Here is a 22,399-nt window from a genome sequence, read left to right as displayed (position 1 = left end):
AAGAGGGGTGGGACTACATGGCCTTAGAAGACCTCTAAAATGCTTACTTACACATACCAATGATTCACAAGCATAAGAAGTACCTCCAATTTGTTGTGGACAAGGTACATTATCAGTTCAAAGTGTTACCTTTTGGCATAAACTCTGCACCAAGGGTTTTCACAAAGTGCCTCGCTGTAGTGGCCTCAGGAGGCTGAGAATACACATTTACTGCTATCTAGATGACTGGCTGTTGCAACACCCATTCCCAATAACAAACTTTACCTACGCTTGATCCTGGAATGGTTGCAGAACAAATAGTCACATGCTACAGAGAGTTAGTAGGATCTAGGGGTTGTCCTAGTGAGGGTTCAGTGAGAGAAGTGGCAGTGCTCAAGGCACATTACTTTAGGGAGAGTCTTTAGATTGCCAACTCCTACAGTGACCAACACCACAGATGTACCACAGTGGAATGATGGCCAAACATGGGAAGTCTCAATGTCTGGGGTCTGTGGAGCCCAAGGGGGGCAGTAAAGTACATAAATATGTTGGCAGTCTCTTTTTCCTTCATCCTTTTGACCGAGTCATCCTTCAACGCTTTCTCCACTGTCCCCAGTCTTCTATTCAGTGACGATTTTAAAGGAAAAAAACAATATAGTATTGCTGACTTGCTACCAAGATCTCTATGCTATGGAGGGCCAACAGACTCTGTGCCATTGGCACAATTCTGTCAGCGCAGCGGCTACCACAGCCCAGGGTTGGCCAATATAAGAATCCTCATTTGGCGACATTTCATTCCTCCTTCTCTCTGGTTTAAACCTAAGGTGCAACAGCACCTACTTAATCTCCCCTTTGATAGGGAACATGTGTACAGGCCACAGGTCGATTAAATGTTACAAACATTTACAAAGGATGCAGATACGAAAACCATGTTCTTTTTGCATTTGTCACCCCAAGTGGGACGGGTATGCTACAGACAATATAGCGATCTTCCAGACAATTTTAGATAAATACACATTGGGGAAAAAACAACCTATTTATGCAGCGTTCATTGACTATTCGACGGCTTTTGACCGAGTCGATAGACCGACACTGTGGTCAAAATTAAGAAGGATGGGCATTTCAGAATCACTACTACAACTCATAGTGAACTTACACAGTAATACCTGGTGTCGGGTTCAAATGGGGCGTGATAAGGGCCTGACGAAGAAAATATCGACATTTAATGGCCTGAAGCAAGGGTGTCTTTTGGCTCCAATTTTATTCTCCTTGTATATAAGTGATTTACCATCCGAACTTCAACTAGGATTATGCACTCCTCCAAAGATTGCCACCGAGTGCATTCATACACTGTTGTATGCGGATGATATTGTCCTCTTTGACCTCACTCCGTTTGGACTCCAGAATCTCCTAGATATCTTACATAATTACTCGAGGAAAAACTATCTTATCCCAAACACAAATAAAACCAAAGTGGTTGTATTTTCAAAAAAGAAGAAATGTGTAAGGTACGAATGGAAGCTAGGAGGGGAGAAACTAGAGCAGGTAAAGGAGTATACATACCTTGGCAGAATTTTTTCACATAATATGAATAATACCAAACAAATAGAACATCTTAAAAAGAAAGCGGACTTGCATGCTGGGGCTCTGTCACGTCTATACTCAGCCGCTGGGAACAGACACTTCTTTGCACTATTACAAGTCTATAAAGCGAAGATTCCACCACTTATGTCATATGCCTCGGAATATATCCTTACAAAACAATGGGTATATATGGACCAACAAGAAGGCAAAATATTAAAAAAATTAATGAAAGTTTCCACATCTACACCGGTACAGGCATTGAGAATAGAATGTTCCATCACGAGTGCATATGCCACATCGATAACAAGCATTATCAGGTGGGCTTACAATTTACTGCATTCAAAAGAAGGAACTTTGAGAAACTTGTTAAAAGCTGAGACATTCAAAAAGGATTCTGCCCACCTCACCTTTTCTATAAACATGAAAGAGGCATTCCAGCTTGCGAAAATTAGTCTGGAAATTTTGTCAACATGGACGCCGGCACAATTAAAACTCTTTTTAAAAAACTTCTCGCCCAAACTGAGCTATGAGCTTGACCATAATCATTGTAAAAAACTATCTGTGTACAGGACCTATGCAGACTCTCAGGAATACAAACAAAAACAGCTGTACTTAGGATACACTTTGGCACATGGTGCAAGGCGAGCGATCTTGATGCTGCGTCTAGGTATACTCCCAGTATTAACTTTTAGTTCTTCCTGGAGTCCGGATAGAGCTGTGTTATGCACCCTCTGTCAAGGGGGCATACAGGATTTGGTACACCTTCTTTTTATTTGTCCAAACGAGAAAATTGTAAATGCAAGGTTAACATGTATAGAACCCATCTTCCGGTCTTGCAGGATTGCTAACACTAAGGATTTCTTAACACTATGTAAAAATCCACCTAATGAATATGTCTGTTACAGAATTTTTAAGTTTTTGAAAATTTCACTGAAAATGTATTAATTGTATGAAAATTTAATTGTATTTTTATATTTTATCAAATTTGTGGTCCTCAATAGAGTACCGTAACAAATAAAAACTTTTTGACTTTTGACTTTGGGACGGGTATGCCCGGACGTGTACCCCATGCTTGCCATGCCACGGAACTCAAGCTATCCTGGCAGATAAGAAGTGATACCCCAAAACTTGTGCTAGGGTGCATGTTTTCAGTCCAGGGAGCACCTGGCCTGGCAGTTCGGGCTGGACTATTCACATGGGGAGAATGGTCATGAATGACTTGTATATGGCTGTACCCAAACTGGAATGGTGTGGTGAGCAAAAAAAATGGATTTAGACCCAGATCTCTGACTGAGGGTGAGTGTTTGGCATTGTTCCGCATTCCGTCCATCACCTGTTCTTTTTGCATTTCGTATGGAATTTCCTCATAGATTTCATGGTTCCTTCTCTTAAGCCAAAGCATTCCTGACTCTTCAGTTCCTCTCCTGGATGGTTACAAATTTAGTGGCTGTAATCTCACTTTAACGTATTAGTGAACTACAGGCATTCACAATACAAGAACCCTCTATCTTTATGCAACGACAAAGTAGTACTATCGACCACCCCAAAGGTGACTTATCCCTCTCATCTCAACCAGAGAATAGAATTTTCGCTTTTCTTTCCACAACCACAGTCAGTAGCAGAGAGAGCCCTCCATAATTCAGACGTCAAGAGGGGTCTCTTGTACTACATTGATAGCAACCAACCCATTTCATAAGGCAGACCATCCATTTGTAGCTTTTATGCAATATTAACCCTCAGAAGGTCCGCTATTTCATAAGCAGGAATTGCTAGATGGATAGTAGAGTGCTTTCAGACCTGCCAACTTGAAGTCAAGTGAATTCTCCTCCCAGGATGCGCATCGCATGAAAGGCTGCATCAAAGGCTTTTTTGGAAACATTCCACTAGCTGATATCTCTAAGGCAGCTACTTGGCCAACCCCACACAGGTTTAGCTAACACTACTGTGTGGATGTTCTTGCTAGATAGCAAGCTTTAGTTAGCTAGAATGTCCCTATGAACTTTTTTCAGACATCTGCTCTGTCCACATGCTAGCCACTGCTTGAATGGAGGGATTGCTTTACAGCCTTTGCAGAGCATATGTATTTGCAGCGACACATGCTATAAATGGAAAATGTTACTTACCTTGTAAGCATCTGTTCATAGCATGCACCCACTATATTCCCCAGACACGCCTGGCTCTGGCTGAACATCTTTCTTTCACGTCTCTACCTAATTCTCTAGAAATCCACATGGGCACCAGTTACGTCTACTACTCCATACCACACTCCCCCTCTGGGCAATAAACAATCTAAAAACTAGTTGGTGCTCATGTGCAATGCCAGCATAATGAGGAGTCCCCATATATCATGACTTACAAGACTTCTTCAGAGAAAAACAAGTTACAAACGTCCGAGCCCAACACTAAGTGGCAGGAGTATGCAGAGCATGTGAATCTACAGCACTAAATGCTGCAGGGTGAGTAACATTTTCCACTCAGCTAACAGCATTCGTCTAACCGCCAAGGACACATGCTGAAAGAGCCTTGCACACGCTAAACACCAAGATGATGATCATGATCACCTCCTGGAAACAAAGCCTGTAAGAAAGAGAAGACAGTTCTTTATTTCATTTGTATCCGCAGGCAAAGGGATGCCAGTGCCCAAGAGGACCATTGCATGATGGATAGTACAGACAATTCGGACATGCTCCAAGAAGGCAGTAGTGAAACTAGAGGAGAAACTATGTGCACACTCCACGACAGACCGCAACCCTAGCTTCCTGGCCAATGTCTCCAATCAACGGCATCTGTATGGCAGTTAAGCAGTCGACCATACAAACGCTCAAATAGTATTACTGTGTAGACATTTAACTCAATAAAAAAAGTTCATTTGGGACATAAATTGCAGAAACACGTTTTCGCAACCAGAATTTTATTTCAACCATGTCTCCTGAAGGAGACAAATACTGCTACAAAATCAATGCAAAGCATGCAACTCCATGAAAGGTTTATGCTGCAAACCGAAATGGTTACTATAAGGAAAGTCACTTTTTTGTATGGCGACCACCAGGTTTTTGAATTTAATGCTGCTGGGTTTTCAACTCTGAGTGCACGTAGAGCTGCTAACCAGAGCTCAGCGCCTGTGCCCCTGTCCTTAAACAGGTATGTCAAATTGTTTTATGCCCAATTGGCTAAGCTAACTTACCCGTAAGTTCCTAGTAAATGGTACCCAGGGCACGTAAGTTAGAGGGTCCCCCCAGGGCTGTGCCACCCTGGGTGAGACACGAGTAAAATAAGGCTACTAGCCTGACTTTGCCATTTGGAGTAATGGCAAAGCCAGACTTCCCCATGGTATGTGTAAGTCACCCCTATGGCAGGCCTTACGAGTCCTATTGCAGGGTGCAAAATATCTCAAGGGCATAACCTATAATTTTACATGTTCTGATAGTAAAAATGTGTAACTCATCTTTACTGTGTAAAGGTTTTGGTTGCCAAATTGGCGAGTACAGAGTTGCATGCTGACCCCTCAGCTGTGATAACGCAGGACTGGTGTGACCAAAGTGGGCCATTCAAGTTTCAAACAACTCAATTCAATAAACCAGACTTTATTCTCAGGTCGAAGTTAGTGTAAAAAGTTGGTGTGCATCTTTAGCAAACTTGCCTCTTTGTTGCCTTTAGTTCCCTGTGCCCATACCGGTTGCACAAGGGGTCCTCTCTCCAGGACCGATTTCTGCCCTCTTGGGGAGGCATACCAATGACTTCCAGGAAAGGATATAAAAGAGGCCTGCTCTGGAAGGAGGTGTCCCCTACTACCTGCATAAAAAACACACAGATGTTGGCCCAAAAAGTGAGCTTCAAAGGAGAATCCGCCATTAAAGGGAAAATGGATAACTCTTGGGAGAGGGGCTGTTCCATAGTTCAGACAGATGGGCTGGCACTAGGGACAGGAGAGGGGAAACAAGTTGCCAAACCGGTTTTTCCGGGGCATATATCCCCCTTGGTAGCCACACTATGGATTGGTCAAGAGAGATCCACATGCCGGGAGAGGGGTTCTACCATACTGGAAGTTGGCAAAATGGTGCATCCTGGGATGCCCAGATGCCACACTTTGCAGGAAGTGGTCATCCGGTGGGCCATTGGCCAACATTCACGTCTTGCCCTGAGGGCATTTTTTGAGCATACGTAGGGCACCCCTGGCACCCAGAATTCAGATCTCGACTGGACTGGAAGAAGGAATGCGGAAGGACTGCCCTGCTTCGCCGTGGAACCAGCAAAGAGAAGTTGCACTATTGTGGACTGCACCTGGTGGCTAGCACAGGAGAGGGACTGTACCTGCCATGTCTGGCTCAAGGAAAATTCGTCTCCAGGGCCCCTAAGCCAAGACTCTTTCCCTGATGTTGTATTGGGCGACTGGTAGTTAAGTGGCAATTGAACTTCTATCAGCACCAAGAGGACTTTGAGGGACGTAGACTCTGACCAGGATCACCTAACCTCTCCTTGGACTGAAAAGTAGTCACAGCAAGACCCCTGTCGACTGCATCGCATCCACGGCATACTGGCACATCTTAAGCATTGTTCTTTTCTTGCATTGGGACCACTTCCATAGGAAAGCCCTGCAAAGGATAAAAGTGCCTGGAACTGACTAAAGACTGCTTCGCCTGCCGAGGTAACTGTTTCTGAGGACCTTTGCTTGTCCCCCTGTCTGGCTCCCTACTGAAGTTGATTTCCTAAAGTGACAGCATCAAAACTAGTCCAAACTTCTTTGTGAAAAAGTTTGTCAGATTCGTTTGAATTTGCTGATGCTTGTTTGTGGTTGAGTGATATGCTTTGATTTACTGTATCTTGTAAACTCTATATTTCTGAAACCCATGTGTGGATCTTTTTCATTGTGGTGTCTAAAAATACAGTCTATTTTTATGAATTGGTAAGGAATTTCTTTAGTGTCTTGTCGATTTATTCTTCAATTTATTTTGGTGCTGTTTAAATGCTTTACACTGGTTCCTTTGTGTAAGCCTTGCTGCTCCGAGCCACAGCTACACAGTGATGAGTTGAAGGTTATACAAATAAAACCCAAGGGTTCTAAAGCAGTGGGCGAGTGTATTACAGGGTGAGGTCGCACAACCACACCATATAATCAGGGCCACTGGAATTATGCGATTGTGCGGCCGCAGCGATTTTTGCAGTTATGTATTTGTCACATTAGCCATATAATCCATGAACTGCTGCATAATCTGGAGATTATACATAAAAAGAATTGTTTCTAGCTCAAACAGTTCAAATGTTACAAAAAAAGCAGCAGTCAATTTTGCTTTGCAGTGCAAAGCCTTTTGCAAACGTTGACTTTTCCACTTTCTGTTGCTTATTGCTATAGTTGGGTATTAAGCTGGTACTAATGAGGTGCACCCAATGCCCAGACAGTGTTAACCAGTATAAAAAGTTCAAAGTAATAAAGAAATAGTATTAGAAAATGTGCAGCATCATTTTCCATTTCTTGATGCATAATTTACTCAACTGTGCTGCATAATTTGACCCTTTATCCCCGCATAATTCCAGTGGCCTGCATAGAATACACCTTATTTCCTCACTTTTAGTTTATCTGTAGGAGTAGTTTTGGAACTTGAAGAATTTTCTGGATTCACATTCGAAAGTCCCACCTCCCCAGAAATGGAAGCTGTGCGAACAGCAGAAGGAAGCAACATAGAGCTATGGAATTGCAAGTCGCCAAAAGAAGAAAAAGAAAAAAGAATCCGAGATCGTGACCACACTCAGGAAAACGTCTGTGGCTAAATTCTGATGTCGCAAGAGGGCAGGCATGCCACAAAATGGTGGTTGTGATGGCCACAACAAATAAATTACAATTCTAGATGGTGGAATAATGCGCAGCATGTGAATCCAGAAAATTCTTTAATCTGCAGAACTAGTCCTATGGGCAAGTAAACATATAGCTCCAGGCTGGATGAGTTGGTTACAGCTGCAGGAGTTAACAATGGGTCTGGATCTGTAAGCATTCTGTGGTGCGTACGGAAAAAAAAATTCTAAAATGATTTTGTTTTCAAATATTGAAGAAAGAATTTCTCGGTTGTTATAATCCACAATGCTCTTCTGCTAACAATTGTTATAACACTCAGTGCATTTTGAGCATGAGCAGTTCTTTCCGAGGGAGTCAACTGATAACATTCAATATTTCTCAGATGCAGAACTACATTGGAATTTGAATTGTGCCAATTGCTGTGAGATGGGTGCTGAAACTGCTGCAGAGTTTCAGGAGAAACCCAGTTTCACGTCTGGGAAATTAGAATGCTTAACAAGCAACCTCCTGATGAAGAGTTACATAACCTTCAAATGACTTGAAGTTGATAAGAGTACCGATTCTTAATGAAATGTAGATTATTATATTAAGATTTTATATTCTTTCTCCTCCATAAGGTGCTAGAGAGGTTCGGATTAGGAGCACCATTCGGGAACTGGACGAAAGTACTGTATTCGTCAGCGACGGCTAGGGTGCGAATAGGGCCCATGATATCCACCAGCTACCCAGTTCTGAGAGGGACAAGGCAGGGGTGCTCACTTTCTCCTCTGATGTTCGCTTTGGCGATCGAGACTCTCGCAGTCCAGGCTAGGATGGGGCTACTGTATCGGGGCCTTGGTGCCGTGGGCTTCCGCAATATATATCGCTGTATGCGGATGACCTGCTAATGTTTCTGGAAAATACGGATGAGGCATTACAGGGAGCAGTGGCCCTGCTCTCGAGATATGGAGAACTCTTGGGCCTTACGGTTAATTGGAATAAAACGTGCCTCTTCCCGATACGAGCGAATATGCCTCAACCAACGCTGGCTAGGGACATACTATGGGAACCGACTTGTTTCACCTACCTAGGGGCCCGAATATATCATGCAGCTGAGGACATACTAGAAGGGAATGTAGGACGCTGCGTGAGAGCCCTGAAGGGGAACATGGCTTTCTGGTCTACGCTCCCCCTCTCAGTGGTTGGGAGAGTAGCTCTGCTTAAAATGGTGGCGTTACCTAGGTTGCTCTATTATTTCCGTACGTTGCCGATATGGATCCCCAAACGTATTTTTAAGGAATTTAGATCATTAATCACCAAATTTATATGGGGTCATGGTAGACGGAGAGTAGCGCTGACCACGTTGCTGAGACCTAAGGCTGAAGGAGGAATGGCAGTCCCTGACTTTGAGCTTTACTATTTAGCGGTGCAGCTACAGGTCCTTACACAGAATGTTGCGGTGGAATTTCGGGGTCCTGACCTGGCACGAGGCAGGGGGCTACAGAGGCATTTCCTCTCGTACATAGTTATGCAGCAAAAACTTAACTTACGGGATTTGACATTGGAAGAGAAGACCTTGAGATAATGCTGGAATAGAAGTCAACCTATGCACCAGAGATCCCTTTGGGAATGCTGACTGCATTGCCACACGGAGGGGACTGGACCTCACTCCTGGACTGGGAAGAGTTAGGACTTCAGTTGGTAGGGGATTTATATGCTGAGGGCGAGTTGTTGCCATTCAGGGCGTTACAAGAGCGGTATGGTCTTTCAGAGGGGAGTTTTTGCTGCAGGCGGCTGTAACAGCGGCAATACGGAAACACTGGAGGGCAGGACAGGCGGAGCCATTGACTACCATGGCATGCCAATATGTTGTAATGGCTGCAGGGACATTTAAAGCAGTAACTTGCCTATACTCCCGAATGCTGCTTGAGAGCCTGAAGCCATTAGAGGCTTTGAAACTGAAGTGGGAAACGAATATAGGGCGACCAATACCGGACACGGTATGGGGCCACATTCTTAGGAGAGCATGGAACGGGAGCAGAAATGCAAGATTCCAGCAGGTGCATTTTTTCATATTGCACAGAGCATATTTGACCCCGGGGAGGATCCAGAAATATTTCCAGGCCCGGGATGCAGCGTGCCCTAGATGCACAGCACCAGCTGTGGAACTGGAGCATATGCTGTGGGACTGTCCGAAGTTGGGAAATTATTGGTATGAGGTAGGGACGCTCCTGAATGATATTACTGAAAGGCAGGTGGAGTACGATATGGTGACATGTCTGTTACATTGGTTTCCTCACACAGCTAAAACAAAAATTACCAGCAAATTCATTGATCTAGGACTAATACTGGCTCAAAGAGCGATAACTTGGCATTGGAAATCGAGAGAAGGCCCGTCGTGTGGGCAGTGGAAAACCGAATTATATAAGTGGGCCAGCAGTGAAAGTATTGTCAGACTGAGGCAGGCAGCTCGAGCAGCCAACGACAAGAGCTTAGAGATGGCACGGGCATGGGAAGCGCTGGTACAAGCCTTACGGGAATCACAAATGGAGGATGAAGACTAGTGAGTGGAGTACGAGCATGTCCATACGGTGATGAAAATTGAGCTGTGCAATTGTCCGTTAACCTTCTTTTGAATAATGGAAATGTATGCCTGAACCATGCCCACACCAATTGTTAAAAGGGGGGGGAGGGATCTGAGGGGTTAGTTGGGAATAACTATGAAGACATGTCTGATGGTTAAATGCAAAATGGTTTATACGCTGGTTTGTGGGCTAATAAAACCAATAAAATATGTTTAAAAAAAAAAGATTTTATATTCTTTAATCTGTAAATATACGTACAATTTTAGAGCTGCAAGTTAGTTTGCACAAAAGAAGGTTCCATCTGGTTTAGATAAGCTCTGGGCCCTCCATTAATTAGTGCTTTCTTCTTAACCAGGGAGACCCACTTGACAGTTTCAAGAAAATTAACTTAAACAATTTGTATGCACCACCATTTTACCTAGAGTTTAGGTAACAGGTTGGTGCGCATACGTGAAGGACAGTTGACCCGGGTCACCACAGTAAAATAATTAAAAACAGACCCAACATAGACCACTTCTCTGGTTAACTAGGCTGTAATGATTGTGCATAGGAGCATCTGACTGCCTTTGTGGTAGGCAAACTGCTGCCACATCTCAATTTGATCAACTTTGTTGCTCTTAGCTTGATGGGTGAGCCCCAGTTTTCCCTTTGCAACAGTTGTGAAGTATCTTATATAGCAGGTGGTTCAATTCATGCTTTGTTTCTCTTCCAGAACAATGCCAAGGTAATTTCCCGGTGGACCACAGAGGAGCAGCTGTTGGCCGTGCAAGGTGAGCTTTTGTTCTCGAACTATTGTTGGGGTAAAGAGTATATATCACTGGTAGATATAAGAGCACTATACTGATTTATAATTTGGTGGACCGGATACTTCATCACAAACATGGCGGTTATCCCATTGATCTTATTACAAGTGCCATAGGATATAATGCACTTGTAGTACTGCGGACATGATGACGGTCGCGTTTCTAATAGAGTATCCTGTCCACCAAACTCTAAATCGGGCCCTAGGTTTGAACACTGGCAAACAGAAATGTAGGCTGACAGTTCTGAAGATTTTAGCAGAAGCCAGTGGCACGAATATATGATGATACAACGAATTCCGTTGCAACGCATGCCTTTACCACGCATGCGTTACAACGGAATTCGTTTACCACGCATAAACATTTCCTCGACTATTAGCGTGGTGACGTCATACGTCGTTAAGAGAAAACGGCATTTTTTTCCGATTTCTCTTAAACGACTATGATGCCGACGTGATTTATGGTGAGTTGTTTTATTTGGGGGGGAGACCCCCCCAAGCCCCCCCTTTATTTTTTTTACCTTTACCACATATGCCTTTACTACAAACATCGTAGTAAAGGCATGCGTGGTAAAGGCATTAGTGGTAACCACGCATGCGTTGTACTGCATGCGTGGTTAAAGATTATGTGGAAACGGCTTCGTTTTAAAGGCCGTTTCCCCAGTGGCACACTACATGCATTGACTGAGAAACAGTTGAACAGCTGCGCAATCATATTTCTCCGAGTTTGATGCACTCCTGAGAATAGAGTCCTGCATGGCTTTCTCCAGGGAAGCCCGTTTTTACTGTAAAGAATCTCATGCTTTTTAGAGAAGACCAACTATGGTTTGTCGGTGCCTGTAGCTTCATAGAGAAAAGCCTGCAAATTGCTGAGACAGAGGCCCTACTTTGGCTGGTAGTGGCCTTCTAACCACTGTGGGTCCCTGTAGCTTGAAGGCCTTAAAATGTGAAAGGTTGGTTGTTTAGTAGAAGAGAGTGGACCAAGACCATGGGGATCCTATCGACGGATGCAATATTAATATGCAGAAAAAAAACCTAATATCCTTATTTTGAGTGCTGCGTTAGGGTCTGGCATAAAAACTGCATGTGAAATAGTGTTTTACTGCATGAACCTTTTTTTCTGGATTCGCATAGTTAGTATTATTCTGCCATCTAGTGGTTTGGTGTGGAAATGTTCTCTTCCCCTCCCCCGCCTTTGGGCAATGCCATCCAACAATGAGATCAGACGTGCTCCCTCAATGGCCAAGTGCGTGGTCACCATATCCAGATTTTTTTTTTCCTTTACCTTTATTGGCGATCTGTACGGTTATTGATTTAAGGTATTAAATTATTTGCTCACTCTTTTGGTTTAACCAAATCTTTGAGGCGGTGGAAAATTCTCTTGAATTCTTTTTTTTTTCTTCTTTTTTTTCCTGAATTCACTTGATGTGCACAGATAACTTAGCTGAATTGCCTTCATTGGGGAGACTGGGTTCAAGTTGTGGTTTCAGACTTTTTTTCAAGTATGTCTCACCTGAGCCTCTGTATTACCACGCATGCCCATGCAGTAGTGTTTTTGAAGATGTTCATTTATGATCTAGTTATGGACATACACATCAAAAAATGTAAGTTAAAGTTATCTCAATACACACCCACATGCATTATTTATGCTTTAAAAAGAATGCTCCATACATAAAATTACATTAAAACAAAGGCATTCATTAAATATGGTTTGAGGGACTTGCTTTGAAAGCTAGTTTAATCCCCTTTTCCTGGTAAAGTGTGCTCTTTGTGTGCTATCCAACGTATTCCCCACTAGATTGTTGCAAATAGGGACCTTTCCGGACCCGACCACTAGATGGCAGAATAATGCACAGCATGTCAATCCAAAAAAGTCTTTAAGCTCCAAAACACTGTCCTACAGACACATCATACCAGGAGGTAGTACAAGAGGCGGCCCAACACCATAAAGTGGACATCCATGTGGTTCAGGAGGAGAATTACTTCTTAATCAGGACCCTCATTAAGACGGAGTTTAAGATCTAATTGTTACCCATGTTAAAGGGCATGCTAAAACCAGCTACAGAGTCCTTTAAGTACCTTGTCAAAGCCTGAGTGGTAACCCCAAGTTTAGAGCAAACGCATAAGGCCTCACTGCCTGACTCTGTATTCATCAGGAGACCGGTTGACCCGGACTCCCTAGCCATCCAATCTGCAAGTAAGCGTGCAAACTCTCAGGAGATGCCCTGCTACCCGACGAGGAGAGTAAAACGCTGAAAGCAGCAGTCAAGAGGGTAGCCACAAAGACAGCCAACCACTGACCCTTTGTCAATTGTGTTGGTCTACTGGCAAGATACGATAGAGCTCATTGGGACTAAATGCCAGGGGGGGGGGGGGGGGGGAGCTCTTCAAACCACTAGTCATTTTGTAGGCAGCAGTGCCCTGAAGGTTCTGAGACCACTTCCCCAGATGCAAGTTCTTACTAAAAGGCAATAGCAACCCCTATAGCCTTAAATGTCTATAGGTTATGCACAAGTGTGGGCTATCGAGGTCACAATAACAAAGGACAAGCCAAAGGAGGTTCCGGTAAGGGCGCCTCCACCACCTCCAAACATGACTACCTACAACTCCCACCCAACAACATATGCTGAAAAACAGTTCAACACAGGTACTGTTGAGAGTTTAACTCGTACCCTCCTAACGTATCGCTTCACGCTTCACATCTCACACTTCAGCGAGGACAACATACACCTTCTAGAGGAAAAATTACATGCCTTCCTACAAAAGGGGCCTTCAAACCTGTCCCTCACAGTACCAAGAGACTGGTGTTTACTTCCTGTACTTTCTGATCACCAAAAAAGGATGGGTCCCTCAGACCAATTCTTGATTTCAGACCTCGCAATCAATACATAGTGTGAGAACCATTCCAATGGTAACACTTCAGGACCTCATACCTCTGCTGCAGGAAGGAGACATCATTGCAGCATTCGACCAGGAGGATGCATATTTCTACATCCACCCAGCCCACCAACGCTCTCTGCGTTGGTCACAGCGCATTTAATACGAGAGGACAGTCACGTTTTCTCCATTTGTACGATTGGCTGATCAAGATATCAAGCGAGTGACAATGCATCGCTCACTTGCAAACCGGTATAGCTCTACTACACTCTTTAGGTTTTACCATCAGCGTCACCAAGTCGCATCTTGTCCCCCTGCAGATTCAACCCTTTTTAGGATCAACTCTTAATTCCGTGACAGGCAAGGTCTAACCCTAGTTTACAAAGAGTCATGACTTGCCAACAGCTTGACCCTCCTTTTCAGCCAAATTGTCATCTACCAGTCATTGCAGTTCTACAACTCCTCCGCATCATTGCCTCCTGTATCACCATAGTCCCCCATGGCAGGCCTCACACATGTGCGTTTCAACAGTGCCTTACAGTACAGGGGTCCGAAGCAGTGGAGAATCTAGTTATGGTAAACGCAAGTGTTTTTTGCTGTCTACTCTGAACAGCAAGATCCTGTTGCAGGACTGGCCTTTTAAAGACCCTTTACAGGCCACCATCACCCCAGATGCATCACAAGCAGGATGGGTAGCAAATCCCAATCTCGTAGCAGTGCAAGTGATGTGGATCCTGCAACAGAAGGGTTACCACATCAACTATCTCAAACCCCTAGCAATCCAGCTGGCCCTGAAAGCCTGCCTCCCTCAGCTATAATGCAAGGTAGTGCTAATCCGAGCGGGCAAGATGGCACATACTCTCTCTGCCTTTCCCTTGTAGCTCAGACAGTCTGGATTTGGTCCCTTTGTCACTGCATCCACTTGATAGCAGACTACCTTCCAGGAGTGGACAACGACCTAACAGACCTAGTCAGCAGATTACACCAAGAAATCCATGAATGGGAAGTCAATACCAAAGCATTAAAAGTCCACAGATCTGTTTACCACCCCAAAGAATGCAAAATGCCCAAACCTTGCCGCCAGGTTCCCATAGTCTATGGGCATCACACTTGGAATGAACTGATCAAGTATATGTGCTTCCGCTTTTCTGCCTCTCCTTCCACTTGAGGTGTGGAAGATGTGTTTAACGTGCAGACACTCATCCCTGTAGCTCCCACAAGGGCCAGATAGCCCTGGTACGCCACTCTTCGACAAATGTCCTTCAGTCCCCAAGAGAAGCTCCTCAACATTGCAGACCTTCTCACTAGAAACAAGGGAAAGATCAGAAATCCAGACCCCAAACTGCTCAACTTAGCTATCTGGCACCGGAGATGATCCCATCGCCTCCAACAGGAGTGCATTGATATGTTCAAGGAAGCACACAGACCAACCACTCCAGCTTGCTATACAGTAAAATGGAAGAGATTTTACTGCGACTGTACCCCAAAGCATATAAATCAACTGAACCATGAAGTTCAGGACATCATATGCTGCCTCCCCCTTAATTTAAAACAATCCTCCTTCATCTACAACACTTCTGGTTAGCAAACTCTTCTATTAGACTCCATTTAGCCACCATAGCTGCTTCCATGCAGAACAGGCAACACTCTTCCTTGTTCTGTATAGCTGTCATCAAGGCTTTCATCGAGAATCATTCCTCCAATGGTGCCACCAGACCGTCAATGGAACCTGAGCGTAGTCCTCGCCAGACTCATGGGCCCTACTTTTGAGCTAATGTATTTCGCCCACTTGCAGTTACGCTCATTGAAGTTTGCATTCCTATACTTTTCAATAGGCTCTCAACGTCGCTCTATTAAATCGTCGCACTGCAATATTGGGGTCAAGGATCTGATGACAAGGCCTTCATAAGATAAATAAGACGCAGCATCGTCCGTTACCAAAAGGAACAAGAGCTGGAAAAAACAGACACAGAGTTGACTGACCACTAAACGTTTGCTTAATAGGACACCTTGTTGGGGCACACACATGGTTTGTTTATGGATGATACAGACTCTCTGCACTGACCTTAAGTTAGTGGTATTGATGAAGGTCCAGATGTTAAGTGGGAGGAGGGGCTGGTGGTCTTAATTATGGCACCTGGATTATTCCACTCTTGATCTGAATTCCAGCACACAGAATACTTCCTACCACATACAAAATATATGGAAAACCAATTTTATTGGTGCTTAAAGATAAAGTACAAGAACAGGAGCCCTGGGAAAAGAGAAATACAGTGGGGTGGTGCTGAAGTACATTATGGAGAGATTAAACAACCTAAACATGCTGGCAGCATCTTCAAGCTCCGAATAGCTTTGAGTCGAAAAAATAAATGTGAAAAGAATAACCAAGGTATTGGCAACTTTATATTAAGCTATTCCATATTACGAACATGAGAAAACAATCTAACACTTGATAAGATTTAGGCTGCAGCAGAGGCAGTACTGTTGTAGGAAATGCAACTCGGAGATAAACATAAAATTGGAAAAGAATAAAAGCTTGTTTTTCACACAAATATATTTAAGGCCTATGCAGGCATAACGAGCAGTGGTGCACTTCCATCACACTAAGAATACTCTACGAACATACTGATAATAAGAGGGACAGAAATTGGGCATCTATATCCTACTGGTTGAAAATTGATTCAGATGCCCCTTGAAGGAAGGAAAAGCAGTGAACAGATGCTGTTGTCCTGGGTGCGATTGGCGTCCTAGCTGTGCTGTGTTTTGCCCCTCTAACATAAAGACCGATCATGTGGGGCATCTCTGCATGCTGCTGAATACTAGATCTTTGGCTAGGCATGCGCAGGACATTTATGACCTCCTAGACTTGGAAAAGCCCCTTTGTCTCATGTTAACCGAGACCTGGCTGGGGGAATTCTCCAATCCCGATGTGGCTGCTGCCATCCCCGCTGGCTACAATGTCTTTAGGCAGGATAGACTCAAGGGTAGGGGTGGAGGAGTTGCTCTGGTGGTGAAGGAGAGTGTGGCTTGTTCCATTCTGCCTGTAGATGACATCCGCGGCTCTGAGTCCCTTGCCTTCTCCATCACCTTGGCACCCCACCAATCCTTCAAAGGTCTGCTGGTCTACAGACCACCCGGTTCACCGGGCACCTTCTTCGAAGATTTTGAGTCCGTTCTTTCAGGCCTGGTCCTGAAAGCGGATCAGTGTATTGTTGCTGGAGATTTTAACTTCAGCATGGACGACCCTTTAGATCCGGATACCACCAAATTTTTGGAGGCCACCGCCCCCTTGGGCCTGATTCCGTTTCTTTCGGGACCCACGCATGACAAGGGGCACACCCTGGACCAGGTCTTTTCGACATCCCCTTTGGAGGTTAAGGAGATAATTCCGGTGCTCTGGTCAGACCACAGGCTTGCCAAATTTTTGGTTAAAGGTACTATGAGACCTGCCAATTCCGGATCTCAGCAACAGCGCCGCGCCCATCGGGCTTATCACTCTGTGACCCCGGCGATGCTCGCTCAGGCGGCGCTGGACCATCCGTGCCCCTTCACGGGAGATCTCGAAAAAGATCTGGAAGCTCTGCAGGGTTGGCTGTTGGATAGGCTTAACGACCTTGCCCCAGTGATGGCCCCCCGCTTAACACCGAAACGGGTGTCTGCCCCGTGGTTCACTGCGGCACTGTCGACCGCCCGACAGTCTTGTAAGGTGGCGGAGAGAGTTTGGCGCTCCCAATATGATCCTGAGGCAAAACTGCTTTACAAGACAGCGGTTAAGGCATATCAGCGGGACATTCGCCTTGGAAAAAGGGTTTATCTTGCTGGGAGAATAGAGGCTGCCTCTAACTCCTGCAAGGAAATCTTCTCCATAGTGAGAGAATTTACAGCTCCCCGCTCTAATGTTTCGCGCGATTTGCCCCCGAAGTCTTGGGCAGTGGATCTTGCTAACTTTTTCACCAGCAAGATAAAGCTTATCCAGGACTCTTTCCATCTGGTGGTGCCTGCAGGTGTAACCTGCACAGAGGATAGCTCGCGTCTGGCAGTTTCATCTGGCCCGACGCTGGCAATCTTCCCTCCTCTTTCAGCCGCCGCTTCTTTAGGGCTTATGGGCACGCTTAAATCTGGATCGCCCTTGGACCCGTGCCCGGCTAAGTTTCTATCCAGAATGGCGGGAGTCTTAAATCCTTTGGTCAACCCACTTCTTAATCTTTCACTAAGTCAGGGTCTGGTTCCGCCAGCATGGAAGCAGGTAATGGTGATTCCGTTGCTGAAGAAGCCTGGCCTCGACCCTGAGGCTTTGGTCAATTATAGACCAATTTCTCTCTTGCCTGCCCTTATGAAAGTTTTGGAGAAGCACATACACACGGTGCTCTCCAATTTTTTGGAATCGCATGAGATTCTGCATGCCTCCCAATCGGGCTTTCGCCCTAATCTCAGCACAGAGACAGCGCTCCTGGAGGTGTCGGAAGACATTAAAGGGGTACTGGACTCGGGGGGCAAGGCCATGCTGGTCATGTTGGACTTGTCGGCGGCCTTTGACACCGTCCCCCATGATCGCCTTCTCTCTAGACTCTATGAGATAGGCCTCAGGGGGACGGTGCTCAGCTGGTTTTCATCATTTCTAGCTGACCGTCGACAAACGGTCTGGGCCTCCCCGGACTCTGCTGTGATGCCGCCATTGGGTGTTGGGGTCCCGCAGGGCTCTATTTTGAGCCCGACCCTCTTTAATATCTTTATGACCCCTTAGGCGGCACTGGCGGAGTCTTTTGGGGCCCGGATCGTGTCCTATGCCGACGACACACAGCTCCTCTTCTCCTGCAAGAGCGGAGGAGACTTTAATGGAGAGAGCATCCGGGATTGCCTTGGGGCTGTCTTTAGATGGTTTCATTTGAGTGGCCTCAAGTGCAATTCCGAAAAGTCCGAAGTTCTCTTCTTTGGGTGTGCGTCGGACCCTGACTGGCACATCTGGTGGCCTACTAGCATGTTTCCACCTTCCTGTCCATCTTTAGTGGCTAAGAATTTGGGGGTCAAGATGGACAAGGGCTTGACAATGAGAGCCCAGATTTTGGGGGTGACGGGCACTTGCTTCGGTCTCCTTAGGGTACTGAGGAAGTTTCTACCCCTTTTGTCGGAGGAACATCGGAAACTGACTGTACAGGCTCTGGTCGGGTCCAGGCTGGACTATGCCAATGTCCTTTACCTGGGCCTGCCGGAGTATCTGTTACAGCGGCTCCACAGGTGGCACAGAACGCGGCGGCAAGAGCCATTTATGGCTTAAATAGGCGTGCTAGTGTGGTGGGTCTCTTGCAGGCCTTACACTGGCTGCCTATCCGCAAGCGCATCATCTTTAAGACGCTGACTCTGGCTTATAAGGCCCTTCACGCCGGGGGCGCGAAGTACCTTCAAAGGAGACTGTCTTTCTACCATCCGGCCCGTGCTCTTAGATTGGAGTCACAGTTTCTGGCAGTGGTGCCACGTGTGAAAAGAGCTCGCATTGGAGGTCGTTCCTTTGGACTGCTGGCACCACAGCTGTGGAACTCTCTGCCGCTGACACTCCGGTGCGCCACCAGCCTGCTTGCTTTTAGGAAGGGTCTAAAGACCTGGCTGTTCACTTTATAGGCCTCTCTCCCTCCTCTTGCTGCATTTCCCCTTTTTGTTTTACTGTCGTGTTATGTTATTTTACTGTAGGTCTCGCTGCTAAAGCGCCAGGATACTCTTTTTGAGTCGACGCGCGCTATACAAAAATAAATATAACATAACATAACAAACTTTGAAAAAAATCACTGGAGAGAATACTCGCAGGGAGTTTCAACACCTCTTTCAAGCACTCACCAGCATTGCTAAACTGAGTGAGCTAGGTTTATAGAAATCTGGAGGACTAGAGCCACTTTTTCTCATGTACATACATCATCTAGAAGACCTTTTTCTGTACCATGTACACACATCTGGTTTCGTTTATTCTTGGATCTAAGCCAGATTGGATGGCACGTATGTTAAGCAACCATCTGGTGCAGGAAAGCACATCAACAAAAAGGGAGAATAATTGTCTTCGATCATGTTCAATCATTACGATAGGCCACCTTGATGGCGCCTTCTCATCTTCTACATAATCTTCCCCTCCATCAAAGGCATAGATTGAATGTCTAACCTCTTGAGGATAGTTTCATCACGTTTGTCGAGCCTTCCTCATCCAACTTGACCTCTTCTTTGTTTTCTTTCTGTTCGTCTTGACTTACTGTTCCTCAAAGATCAGAGATGAAGGCTCTTGAAGAAAAAGTAGGTGTTACTTTGAGGTCAGAGGATAACCGGGTTAGAGGCCAGTGTGGGTCAAAGAGTAGTAACCATTGATGCTGAGTCGCAGTAGCAAAATAGGTCTTCTTGATCATCGGCAAGAGTGCCATCCACAAGTGCTTTCTTTGGACTATGATCTCCCTGATGAGTGTTCATTTGTCCCCGGAAAAAGGAAATGAAGTAACAAAACTGTCCTTATCAGAACTGAAGCATAACCGTTTCAGCAATAGCAGTAACTTGCAGTCTCTGAAGTTAAAACCTTATCGAATAGACCTGCAATAGGGATCATGAGTTCCCTGTGCTCCCCCGCCTCATTGCCTGCTTTGTAAATGGACCAAAGAGTAGTATAGGCTGCATAAAATATTGTTCAGTTTGTGCATTCTAACATTGTCATTTTAATCATTTACCTGGAACTGCCGGTCTTACACCGGGAAAATTCAAACAAAATATTAAGTCTCAATGCTTGAGAACCATACCTTCTTATTGAATTGCCACTGGCAAGTGTAATTAACCTAAATGAGTCTTTACTCTGGGGAGGACTGCTTGATCTGTGTGCACGTTTTCTTGACAGAGGAAGACCCTGCACAGTTGGTGACTTTAGGACTCGCATTTCTGGTGATCCTTAAAAAAGGACACTGTTGTTGGGACCCTTCCTGTGATTGATTGCATGCACAGTCTATACATGTGATGTTTCTTCCAGTTACAACATGGAGAATGTTGTGCAAGCATAACAGTGCATTAAGAGGGATAACACTTTCTACACATTTACAATTAAATAATAAAAAAAACATGTAATCAGGCCCAAAAACTGACCTCACTGCATGCTAAGGAAAATGTTACTTACCTGTAACAATAGATACAGATCTAGGTCAGGGTACCCAGCAGGGTCTACAGAATGATTTTTATTTTATTTATTTTAGAGGTTTTATATAGCGCTGGCTGGACCCAGAGGTATCAGAGCGCTTTACAATTGTAACAGAAAGGTGTTTAAATACAGGTACAGTGTGTATAAGTACAGAAAGTTGATTCAAAAATAAGCTGTCCACATAGGATAAAGGTTAAACTAGATGAAAAAGTTAAAAAAAACAATTGCTTAAACACAATAAGATATACAATATAGAGGTCGCAGTTTGGTGGGAAGGTTCGATAAAATATACCTAGGACCAGGAAGGACAAAAATGTGAAAGAAAAAATGAAGGTCATAAGGTGTAGTAAGAAACGGGAGGTAAAGGAGAGGCAAGGAGGGGAGGGAAGGTGATAAGATTGAAGGGGAAGGGAAGGAGAAGGGGGGCAGGAGGGGGTTCACTGGCCGTAGGCGGAGCAGCTGGGTGGGGGGATGCTGAAGAAGGCGAGGCCACTCGGGAGGTAATTAGAAGCCCCCGTATTTATTAAGGAGAAGAAGTTTGAGTTCTTTTTTTGAAGCTGGGGTATGACTGGTTACAACGGAGGTCTGGTGGGAGGGCATTCCAAATAAGAGGGGCATTGCCTGAAAAGGAGCGTGACTGAGTGCAATTCTTTTTCTGAAGGGGGGATAAGTAGGAGGGTGTTAGAGCTTCTCAGGGATCGCGTGCAGCCTGCTTTGGTCAATTTGATAGCAAGGTATGTCGGTGTGTTTTGGTGGAGGATTTTGTGCGTAATGCAGGCGGTTTTATAAGTGGATCTGCCTTCAATGGGGAGCCATTTGAGGGTTTTGAGGGCGGGAGAGATGTGGTCAAATCGTTTGCAGTCTGTGATAAGCCTGGCCGCGAGGTTGAGCACTGATTTTAGAGGTGCCAGGTGTGTTTTGGGAATTCCGGTGAGGATGGCATTGCCGTAGTCAATGCGCGATAGAACAAGAGATTGAACTGCTGGTTTAAAATCATCAATTGGGATGAAGGGCTTAATTCTCTTAAGGTTACGGAGGGTAAAGAGGGCTCCTTTGGCAGAGTTTTTGATGTGTACGTTGAGAGATAGGCGGTTGTCAAGGGAGATGCCCAAGGATTTGACTGAGGTGACTAGGGACAAGAGGCAGTTGAGGGCATTAAGGTCTGTGATCCAATTTTGAATGGGGAGCTGGTTGTTTTTTGGGGAGAAAAGAATAATTTCAGTTTTTTTAGGGTTAAGTTTGAGGTGGTTCGAGTGGAACCAGGCTTGAATTTTGATGAGGGTGTTGTTGAGGTGGCGGATGTCAGCATGGGTTTTTATCTTATGGTAGAGTTGAGTATCGTCAGCGTAAAGATGGTAGTTGATCCCGGCTTGTTTGAGAATGAGGGTGAGGGGTTCCATGAAGAGGTTAAAGAGAGAGGGAGAGAGTATGGATCCTTGCGGAACTCCTAGAGAAATGGGGGAGGGGTTCGATAAGCAGTTTTGGATTTTAATTTGTTGAGCACGGTGTTGTAGGTATGAGACAAACCAATTGAGTCATACCATTTAGGCCAAATCGTTCTCTAAGGACTGAGTAGAACAGAATGGTTAACGGTATCGAACGCTGCGGAGAGATCGAGGAGGATCAATAGGCTAGATTCGCCATTGTCGAGGGAG

General features: G+C 45.1%; 1 protein-coding gene across 7 annotated transcripts in view; it reads left to right on the top strand.

Moving 5' to 3' along the window:
* Positions 1–22,399, top strand: part of RCOR2 (REST corepressor 2) — a 248,168-nt gene that overhangs the window by 203,621 nt on the left and 22,148 nt on the right. For all 7 annotated transcript variants that reach the window (XM_078660543.1, XM_078660539.1, XM_078660542.1 and 4 more), the window contains exon 11: positions 10,628–10,685. In XM_078660543.1, coding sequence (XP_078516669.1) covers positions 10,628–10,685 — 58 coding nt within the window. The remainder of the gene's footprint in view (positions 1–10,627; positions 10,686–22,399) is intronic.

This window comes from Lissotriton helveticus, chromosome 9 (assembly GCF_964261635.1).
Source record: "Lissotriton helveticus chromosome 9, aLisHel1.1, whole genome shotgun sequence".
Lineage (NCBI taxonomy): Eukaryota > Metazoa > Chordata > Amphibia > Caudata > Salamandridae > Lissotriton > Lissotriton helveticus.
Note: the sequence above shows the minus strand (reverse complement) of the source record. Positions and strands in the feature narration are given on the sequence as shown.